The sequence below is a fragment of the Megalobrama amblycephala genome, linkage group LG14 (genome assembly GCF_018812025.1).
Source record: "Megalobrama amblycephala isolate DHTTF-2021 linkage group LG14, ASM1881202v1, whole genome shotgun sequence".
NCBI classification, from domain to species: Eukaryota; Metazoa; Chordata; class Actinopteri; order Cypriniformes; family Xenocyprididae; genus Megalobrama; species Megalobrama amblycephala.
In genome coordinates this window covers 2,138,420-2,150,255 of record NC_063057.1, presented here as the reverse complement: position 1 = coordinate 2,150,255, position 11,836 = coordinate 2,138,420, and the positions used below count along the sequence as shown (strand labels likewise).

Here is an 11,836-nt window from a genome sequence, read left to right as displayed (position 1 = left end):
TTAACACTGAAAATGTTAAATGTTGTTACTGTAATGCAGTATTTTTTAAGTTTGCCATGTAAATTTTTTTTTTAATTTATTTAAATCAGCATAAATTAAATGCACCACATACTACCATGATGTATAAATACTGTATATTAAATATTTTAAATATACTTTTTTCCCCTCCTAATCATAACTGTCCTAAAAGTAGGATTAATTTTCTTCATGCAAAATATAAATTCTTATTCCTCTCTTTTGATGATGTTGACATGTTTTTCAACCAGACATAATAGATCCTTCCCTTTATTCATTATCCCGATTTTGCCAACATTTTAAATGCTCCATTATGATATACAATGTAAACCTGATATATTTAAGGTGACAAAAAAACAAAAAAACATCTTTTTTTAAATATTCACTACAGCTTTATTTGAAAACCCAAGTTTTATTATACAGCGGGAATCATTTTAGAAGAGTTTGGTTTTACTATTTTGTATACTTAATGTTTCAAACTCCAGAATCATTATTTTTTAAATACCGCTAGAGTTACCATAGTAAATATCCATAGTCAGAATAATGTGGCCAAACTGCCTCCTCTCTTGTATATATTGGCATGTTTTTATTTTGAGAGAGCTGGCTTCTTATTAGTTCAAATAGAGAAATGTTCTTATTTTTGTCTAATGCCCATTTTGTACCAACAGGAAATTCGCTGATCTGTTACGTTCTGTAGAAGACTGTCGCTCAGTCATTCTCCGGCACATGTGTTGATAAGCGTGTGTTTGTGTGTGTGTGTGTACATTGTACACTTGGTTGACAATGCTAATTATAATTTCATTGATGTTTTTATGTATATGTTGGGTCTCCCTTTTTCTTTCAACCTCTTCTGATATTTTAAACAAACATGGCCAATGCCGTTTTGACAGCATATTGAAAAAAACAACAACAACAGTCCATCCTTTTTGCTGAAATGTTATTATTTCTTTTCCTTTTTTATGGAATAGAGAACAAGATGAAACCATTCCCTTTTATAGCTGCTGTAAGGACAGTAAACTGTTTCTCGATGCACTAGCCTTCAATCTAGTAATCAAATCACTTCATTTTGATTATGAGTTTAAAACTGTGTTAAGGAACATTAGTGTGGAAGTTTAAATAAAAAGCAATATCATACCGATTCAGCTTTGATTTGTATTTTTCTCGATGCAGTGGGCAACACATATATAAAATGTATTAACTGGTCATATTTGATAGCAGCCATTCTTTCCACAACACATATAGTGCCCTATTTTCTATATAATAACATCCTTTTGTTATTTACATGTAAATAATCTATAATAAATACAGGTTTTTTAAAGAAATATTAAAGTATTATAAATATTAGAAGTATAATAACTATGCTTATGTATAGAAATATAAGTGTTTAACAATATTTATTTAGGACTTGTTTTGTTATGATCCCGATACTGAAATGAAAGAGTCTCAGCTGTAGATATATATGACCTGACGGGTCATTTTTTCTGTCCAAAAGCCTTAATAATAATAAAAAACAAAGATATGACATCCTAAGTGTGTACAACTAGATCACTTTTATTGAATCCAAAAGGTTTTAATTATATTCTGCTACATATAAATGTATTTTAACCATCCAAAGGCCAATACAGCCATTTCATTTGTGATTAAAATATCTTAAAATGTAATAAATGTATATATTTTTTATTCTGGCATGATTTTATAGCATCTTAAATCAACATAGTGCTAAATGGTATTAAAATTATGTGTAGAAGTCGTTGCTTTGTTATGAGGGCGGTCAAGATCTTGTATTGACAATGCAAGAATATGGCCATGATAAGTCTTCCTACATGATCGTTTAAGACATCAAAAGCTACACACTCCATAGGGTCAGAAGAACTGTTGCCAAACATAGTATAACGTGCTAGAAATATAATAATCAACATAGACTCTTAAAGGATTAGTTCACTTTCAAAGAAATTTACTCACCTCCATGTCATCCAAGATGTTCATGTCTTTCTTTCTTCATTTGAAAAGAAATGAAGGTTTTTGATGAAAACATTCCAGGATTATTCTCCTTATAGTGGACTTCAATGGGCACCAAACGGTTGAAGGTCAAAATGACAGTTTCAGTGCAGCTTCAAAGTGCTTTAAACGAAAAAAAATGCAACTGTATATGCTTTATAAACACAAAATATCGCCTTGCACGTGCTTCCGCTTTCTTCAAAAAGCGTACGCTGTATGTCCTACGCCTTCCCTATTCTACTTACGGAAAAAATGGAACTGGTGCCGCGTTCGTTCCGTAAGTAGAATATGGAAGGCGTAGAACATTCAGTGTAAGCTTTTTGAAGAAAGCGGAAGCAAATGCAAGGCGATATTTTGCGTTTATAAAGCATATACAGTTGTATTTTTTTCGGAAATGGCAGATCGTTTCACTAGATAAGACCGGGTGTGCCTCATATGTCCTGAAAAGTGAAGGTATGGGCTCTTTGATCGCCCCCTGGTGGCTGGATGCAGTACAGGTCATAAACCCTGCCCTCTCAATGCAGACGAATGAGACTTAAATGAAAACATAAAAATAAATTATGCTTCAAATAAAATTTTCCAAAAGATGGTTTTGGTCATTTGAGGTAGTTGTTATCACGCTGATTTATATTCAATTGATCATTTTTGTGATAAGCTTGATTTTAGCTAGCAATTTGGTGCTATAGAAACGGGGCGTGTCGTCGTGATTCACAGTTGATTGACAGCTTCTCTGAGGACTGTCGGGGCTTCGAGGGGAGATTGAAAATACATTACTATTAATTATCGATTTCTGTGTTATTTCACACCGACAAAACAAGCTGTTCAGCAGTAAACTGTACTAACTGACCGACAGGATCTGACGGATATCTGAGCTTTTCTCTGTAACGTTAATTGTGGCCGTTATAAGCTAATTAATGTTATTAGTTAAGATAACATGCCTAATGTTAGCCATGACGGAAAAAAAGACAGGTGATCGTTATCTGGCAGTTACATAATTATTTTTATGGGTATAAAATAATAATTAGCAGGATAAAACTAATGATAGCCTACTCTAATTACAGCATTCGACCTCCTGTAACGTTAGTTTAACTTGATTTAAAATGGCAGGACCGTTTCTGACATTTTAGAGTTGTTTCTAGTGGCATATTATATTGAGTTTATCTACTGAATTTGCTGTTTCAAAAATATTATTGCTTTAGAAACAGAATAGCCTATTATTTTATAGGTAGAATTTTAAATTGTGTATAATTTATATAGCCTATTTAAAATACATCAATGATGACGCAATTGTCTGGGCGGAAGTTTGATATCGCGACTCCACCTCCGGCTCCACTGATGAGTCTTTCTGCGCATGCCCAGGCTCCAAACTTTTTTTTTTGACGTTTTTGCGTAACGTGTTAGCGCCCATCGGCGTCCGTTTTGGCTTCAGTTCATTACAATGGAAGGAAGCGGCGTCGCATCGTCCATCTTTTTTTACAGCCTATGGATAAGACCCTTATTCCTCGTCTGGTATCGTTTAAAGCACTTTGAAGCTGCACTGAAACTGTAATTTTGACTTTTAACCATTTGGTGCCCATTGAAGTCCACTATAAGGAGAATAATCCTGGAATGTTTTCATCAAAAACCTTCATTTCTTTTCGACTGAAGAAAGAAAGACATCTTGGCATGGGGGTGAGTAAATTATCAGGAAAAGTTTATTTGAAAGTGAACTAATCCTTTAAGCATTTGCCTATTTAAGTCCAAAAAGAGACTTTTTGTTTGTTTGTTTGTTTGTTTTTGGCCGGGCAGTAACACATATACGCATACAGACCGCCATAATTTGCACCCTGAAGAAAGTTATTCAAATGCCAAGTTTAATTTTGGGGTGAACTGTTCCTTTAAGAGACTTGAGAGTTTATAACGGAGCGCAGGAATGTCGAGAATCCTTCTCGAGCGTCTCTCGGAATCATATGACTGAAATATTGTTCGCTGGATTATTTGACACGCGCATCAAAAACCGAGAGAAGAAACTATATATTTCACCTCGTGATGACGTATATTGGATACACACGTCAGATACACAATAATCAAATCTATTACTGAATGCCCTGCTAAAATCAATCCGCTCTACAAAAATAAGTCTGTTTCTCTTTTCATCTGGATTTACTCTCGCGGAGGAGGAGCAGCATCACTTACCACACAACCACGTCACTCTGTCAAACCTAGCTCTCTTTTTTTTTTTTTAATGAAAACTTGAGACAGCAAGATCCAAACCCCTTCCTTTTTTCTTCCTGGAGGATATCTGGGTCGTCGGAAAAAGATGCAGACGGGATTCAGATTAAATTTGACCCCTGTTAAAGAGCCTCTGGGTTTTGTTAAAGTCGTGGAGTGGGTGAGTAAGAAAATCGTTTTCAAGCTTTAACTTCTTGCGGAGGGCAAAGGCCTTAAAACGCATTTACACGAATGCATTCTTCCATGCAAACTACAGTTAAAGTTCATGTTCATCCATCTACATAAACCAACTTTAACATTTAGCCCAACTGCTTTACTTATACTTGTAGGTTTTGCACTTAACGAAAAACATGTTATATATAACTTTTGCACACGAATTATTGGTGAATAATACCCATGTGGGGTGCATTATATATATAATTTAAATAATCCGGGATTTTTTCCCCGTTAAACCTAGAAAAGACGTGGGTTTGTCTATGCATGCTCAAGTGCATACTAAGAAATTATAAAATATGTGTACATGTGTATATATATATATATATATATATATATATATGCAAAATGGAAGCATTTTCACTAGTGGTCTCTTAGGGCTCCACTGCATATATTTTTTTCCCATAAAATGCACATTCCCTCATTCCCTACACCAGCAACTCAGCATGTTTTTAGTTTTCTTTAGCCACCTACTTACAAGAAGTTCCTCCCTTCTTTATTCCCTCAAATGAATTTGATATTGGCAGGGAGAATGGAGTTACTGACTCAGCTGTTGCTGTCTTTAAAGCATAAATCTGAAAGAAAAACAGATGAAAAGTTTCTCTGTTTTGTTTAAAATGCTTCTTGAGAATGAGCTGGCAAACAGGATGTATCATGCAGCGAAAAGAAACATCTGGTGTTGGAAAATGAGCTGGACTTTGGCAGGTCTTCATTTAGCTTAGCAAGGGTTAAACACAATCCCGGAGGGAATCAAAGGTTAAAACTGAGCACAAGATCAGATTAGGATGTCAGATGATTCATGAACATGGGCAGAGAAGAGAGTTTATTTCTTGGTAACATCTTCAGGTTTGTGCGTGTAGGAAACTGAAGATGGTGTTTCATTCATATCTCTCTTGCTTTCTCCAGCTCACTGCTGTGCTCGCGTTTGGGACCTGTGGAGGATATACTGGCAGAAATGTGGTTTCCATCTTCTGTGACGGAAGTGGGAATGAAACACTCAGTGCCACTTTCACCTACCCCTTCAGGTTTGGCCCGACTAATAGAAACTCTGTTCATGGTTATTATTATTAACTAAAACTATTAGAACATTTCTGTAAATTGAAATAAAGCTAAAATAATTGTTGTCTTGGCAACTAACAAAAACTAAACTGAAACTAAAACTGAAATGGCAATAAACCTATATATATATATATATATATATTAGAGCTGCACCGATATTAAATCTCTCCACTGATACCGATTATTCAGAGTGATATCTGCCAATAATGATACCGATAATTTGGCGGTTCTGCCTTTTATACCTTCTTTTAAATGAATGATAATTTCTTTATTATTAATAATTATTATTATATTTTTAATATTATATTTTGAACTTTATTCCATTTCATCAACTTTTTTCAGAGTAACTGCATCAGTTATAAACAAACACATTACCAAAATTAATATTAACACACAACTAAATTCTGAAGATTAAATTAATATTTATTAACTTTCTAAATGTTAGTAGTTCATATAATTATTATTAATATTGAACATCAGACTGGACGATAGCCGATAATCTGAAAATTTGCTTTTATCGGCCGATAATTGGCCGATATATCGGTGCATCTCTAATATATATATTTAGTGCTGTCAAATCGATTAATCGTGATTAATCAATTTGACAGCACTATATATATATATATATATATATATATATATATATATATATATATATATATATATATATATATATATATATATACAAATCTAATAAAAATGACACAGTTACTAAACTTTAAATGAAGTTTTGACATTGGCCCAACTTATTTAAACTCATTTCAGGGTTATTTTTTACCTAAAACTATTAAACCATTTTTGATCATTGAAATAAGCTAAAATAAAATACAAATATTATATGAAAAAAAAAAAAAAAAAAAAAAAAAAAAGTAAACTATATGAAAATTAGAAAAGTTGCAACTAACTGAAACTAAACTAAACTAAAACTAAAACTGAAATAAAGATAAACCTAAATAGTAATATTTTAAATAATACACATAACACAAAAATTTAACCCGACTAATAAAAACTCTTTCCAGAGTTATTATTATTAAACAAAACTAAAACTATTAAAAACATTTTTGTTAATTGAAATAAAGGTGAAATAAAATATAAATATTACATGAAAAAAAAGTTATATTGGCAACTAACTGAAACTAATCTAAAACTGAAATAAAAAATAAACCTAAATAGTAATAATAATAAAAAACGAATAAAAATGACATAAACATAACACAATTACTAAAAATTAGAGATGCACCGATACTAAATTTCTCCATCGATACTGATTATTCGGAGTGATATCTGCTGATTCCGATAACAATGCACATAAACAAATTAATATTAACACGTTAACTAAATTCTGAAGATTAAATGAATATTTCTTAACTTTCTGAATGTTATTACTTCATATAATTACTATTAATATTGATCATCTTAGCATTTTCTTTACACAAAGCACAAATTTAGAGCATTTCTTTTGATTGACAGGATATATCAGCCCTGAATATCGGCTGTTTTTAAACTATCAGACGATAACCGATAGTGTGAAAATCTGCTTTTATCGGTTGATACCGATTATTGGCTGATATATCGGTGCATCTCTACTAAAAATTCGGCTAAAATTCTAATTAAGTTTCTGCAATAAAACACTCATTCAGGTTTGGCCCGACTAATATAAACTCTATAAAATAAAATACAAATATTAGAACTAAACAAAAATTAAATCTGAAATAAAATAAACCCAAATAATGGGTTAGAATTATAGTGACATGAAACGGAAGTTGAAACGATACTCTGTTCTTCCCTATTGTGCCGTATAGACGAGTGAAACGGCTTCGCAAACAAGAACAAATGTAGGGCGGGGCTTGATTTTGTTCTTGGGGAATTGATTGTGGTTTGCTATTGGTGGATCAGTAAATAAACCTAAATAGTAATATTAAAGAAAAACTCAAACACTAATATAAATTGACAAAAACACAATTACAAGAAAAAATATTAAAATAAAAACTGAAAATATAAAAATAAGACCTAGTTTAAAATATTAATAGAAACTATAAACAATTCATTCCTCACATCTTCCTGTTTTCTCTGTGTTCACGTATGTTGGTTTGCGAAGGTTGAACCAGGAGCGGCTGGTGGAGAACAACACCACTCTGTGCAACCGCACAGTTGCTGAAACCCATCTGGTCGGAGACTCCTCGTCCTCGGTGGAGTTTTTTGTGGCCGTGGCCGTCTTGGCCTTCCTCTATTCTATGGTGGCTCTGCTGGTCTATCTGGGCTACATGCATGTGTACCGAGACTCAGACTTCGGCCCTATGTTTGTGAGTATGCAACTGGCAGATGAACTTGAAGTTTACATGCAACATGCATTTTTATAAAATGGATAGTTCCCATCCTTGATTCTGATTGATTGTGTGCCTCATTTTTTTTTTTTTTTTTGCAGGGATAGTTCACCCAAAAATAAAAAATTCTGTCAGTATATATAATATTTCTGTGGGTTTGTCTGCTAGGATTTTGTACTAACCGCGGCGTTTGCGTTCCTGTGGCTGGTGTGCTCGTCGGCGTGGGCGCGCGGCCTGCAGACGGTGAAGGACGCCACCGGTACGGCTGGCATTGACTCGACTCTGGCGCTCTGTACGGACGGAGGTGTCAAATGTGAAGTCACTGAGTATGCTAGCATGCGATCGCTCAATATATCTGTGGTAAGACACAAAATACACTGACCAATCAGCAGTACAATAGGTTTTAAAACCACACCCACTTTACAAGACATTTTTCATGAGTTAGAATTTTAGTGACATGAAACGGAAGTTGAAACGATAGTCTTTTCTTCTCTATTGTGACACATATTGCAGCTTCTCAAACAAGAACAAATGTAGGGCGGGGCTTGATTTTATCTGTGGGGAGTTGATTGGATGGTTGTGGTTTGCTATTGGCTGATCTCATGTGAGTGACAGGATGCCCCGCCCTCATCATCAGAGAAGAGAAGAGATGCTGCAAGAGGGAGAGGAAGTTATTCCGATTCAAGATTACGAGGAACATGAATTAAAAAATAAATAATGATGTGCTCGGATTAATCATTTAATATAAATGCTGCAATATTCCATAAATATAAGAGTGGTCAGTTTTGATTTCATGGTGACTTTAATTCGGACTATTTTTCTTGCAATTGCGATTTTATCTCACAATTTTGACTTTTTTCCTCCGATTGAAAGTTTATATATTGCAATTATGACTTTTTACTTGCAGTTATGACTTTTTTCTCACAACTGCGATTTTATCTCACAATTTTACTTTTTTCTTGCAATTTTGACTTTTTTCTTGCAATTGCAAGTTTATATATCACAATTATGACATTTTTCTTGCAATTATGACTTTTCTTTGCAATTCTGCTATTTTTTCTCACAATTCTGACTTTTTTCTTGCAATTGCAAGTTTATATATCACAATTATGACTTTTTTTCTTGCAATTTTGACTTTTTTCTTGCAATTGCAAGTTTATATATCACAATTATGACATTTTTCTTGCAATTATGACTTTTCTTTGCAATTCTGCTATTTTTTTCTCACAATTCTGACTTTTTTCTTGCAATTGCAAGTTTATATATCGCAATTTGCAATTCGCAATTTTTTCTCGCAATTCTGATTTTTTTTCTCACGATTCTGACTTTTTCTCGCAATTGTGATTTTATATCTTACAATTTTGACTTTTTTCCTCCAATTGCATGTTTATATATCGCAATTATGACTTTTTTCTTGCAATTTTGACTTTTTTCTTGCAATTGCGAATTTTTTCTTGCAATTGCAAGTTTATATATCGCAATTTGCAATTCGCAATTTTTTCTCGCAATTCTGATTTTTTTCTCACGATTCTGACTTTTTCTCGCAATTGTGATTTTATATCTTACAATTTTGACTTTTTTCCTCCAATTGCAAGTTTATATATCGCAATTATGACTTTTTTCTTGCAATTTTGACTTTTTTCTTGCAATTGCAAGTTTATATATCACAATTCTGACTTTTTTTCTCGCAATTCTGATTTTATATCACAATTTTGACTTTTTTCTTGCAATTCTGACTTTTTTTCTTGCAATTGCAAGTTTATATATCACAATTTTGACTTTTTTCTTGCAATTCTGACTTTTTTTCTTGCAATTCTGATTTTATATCACAATTTTGACTTTTTTCTTGCAATTGCAAGTTTATATATCACAATTCTGACTTTTTTTCTCGCAATTCTGATTTTATATCACAATTCTGACTTTTTTTCTTGCAATTGCAAGTTTATATATTGCAATTATGACATTTTTCTTGCAATTATGACTTTTCCTTGCAATTCTGCTATTTTTTCTCACAATTCTGACTTTTTTCTCTCAATTGCAAGTTTATATATCGTAATTCTGACTTTTTTTCTTGCAATTCTGATTTTTTTCTCACGATTCTGACTTTTTCTCGCAATTGGGAGTTTATATAGTCAGAATTGTGAGATAAAAAGTTGCAATTATCTTTTAAATCTTTTATTCCATGGCAAAAACAAGCTTCCATACCAATTTGACACAATAGCAAAGGAATAAAAAATTCACTATAGCATTTCCAAAAGAGAGTAAAAAAAATTGATTACATTGGTCAAAAGAGAGAAAGATGTCAAATTATCTTTCACTCCTTCAGCTGTTGTTAGAAGCACTCGGTCAGCAGTGTTAACTAGCTTCCTGTCATTTAATGCCAAGGTAAGAATAGTGTTATAAATGTACATTCAATTTTAATAACTGTGGAAAAGCTTGTGTAAGACAGTATTTGCAATGCATTTAATGTTGCATATGCCTTATTGAGAGCACAGGACTTTATTCATTGGGATTCATTGCAATTAATTGTACACGATCAGCATGCATTTAAGCATTTAATTACATATGTGTTTTATAAATAACTACAGACTTGATTTTCAGGTGTTTGGTTACTTGAATCTTCTCATATGGGTTGGGAACGCCTGGTTTGTGTACAAGGAGACACGCTGGCACTCTCAGAAGGTCAACGCTCAACAGGCGGCGGGACGGGGTCCAGCTCCAGCACACATCTAAACCATAACCATGCCCACTTTAGCCTTTATGATAAATACATGGCAACAGTTTACGCTCGCAGTTCGTCTGTAAGAAAGTGTTAAATTGCATTTGGTATTCATGATGTGATGTTTCTCTCTTCTCCTTCTATGTTTTATATCTTTCACCTTTTGATTTCTTGTGTACTTGAAGAACGTATTCCTGTGTGTATTATTGCATTTGAAAATTGCAGTTTCATCCTTATTCATGTTTATTTTGCTTTTATATTGTTATCTATGCGTTTTAAGCAGTATTAAGCGTTTCTAATGGTGCTGGAGTTTGGTTTTGGTACACATCCTGAAGGTTTTTCTTTGTTTTACTTCCATTGTTGTTCATGCTTTTTTTTTTTTTAAATGAATAAAACCGACTGTGAAGTGCACTTGGTAGTGTTTGAATATTGTGCAGGTCTGATATCTCTTGCTTTGTGCTTCTGGGGAGAAAGGGTGATTTCTTCCCCAAATAAATCTGGGTTTCCTTCTGGTATAATAGCGCTTTTGTTTGCTCGCTCATCCTGTGACTTCACTGATCACCATTTGTCAAAAGAACAAACAAAACATTATCTGGAGCGAATGCCTCAATATGGTAGTTCACGGCTGTAGGTTATTAGAGTGCCAAAAGTGTTTTTAATGTCCTACTGTCTGAGTTTGGCTTATTTATCTCACATATTCATGTCTCAGTGAGGTGTGTGTTTGTGTTGTGCATTTAGTCTTTGAGACTCTAGTACAGTAGGCTACTTAAAATAATCAAATGTATTTATTGCATTACACTGCCACCTATTGGCAATGATGACTTTCGCGTGACGCTGCTTGTGAAACAAAACCAGTGAGATTTTTGCATTTATTTGCATTTGTAATAATTCATATTATATACATATAGGATCAACAGCTGAATGACGACAAAACTAAAACCTTCATCCTGTGAAAATGACAATTAAAACAACCACAATAATTGTATTTTTATAAGACATTATTAGCCTCATATTACCATCATCAACAAGACTAATTATTTTTATGAATTACATTAATTTACAAACCTTTTTTGAAATGTGTTCATTATATTTTATGTACAATAACATGTTTACATAATTTATTAATTGATATTGAAGATAATATTAATATTATTTTTTATCTTCAGCATCAACAACTAGTAATGGTTATGAATAAAACTAATATTAATATTATTAATAACATCAATATTTTATTTTTATTTTATTCATTTAATGTATTAATATTATATGTTATGTAAATAATTTGTTATTAATTTAT

At 32.8% G+C, this 11,836-nt stretch overlaps 1 protein-coding gene across 1 annotated transcript; it reads left to right on the top strand.

Moving 5' to 3' along the window:
• Positions 1-3,911: 3,911 nt before the first annotated feature.
• On the top strand, positions 3,912-10,950 carry sypl1 (synaptophysin-like 1). The gene is made up of 5 exons (XM_048157003.1): positions 3,912-4,384; positions 5,344-5,462; positions 7,595-7,799; positions 7,989-8,180; positions 10,422-10,950. The coding sequence occupies exons 1-5, from the start codon at positions 4,313-4,315 to the stop codon at positions 10,551-10,553; spliced, it is 720 nt and encodes a 239-aa protein (XP_048012960.1). The 5' UTR covers positions 3,912-4,312; the 3' UTR covers positions 10,554-10,950.
• The last annotated feature ends 886 nt before the right edge of the window (positions 10,951-11,836 follow it).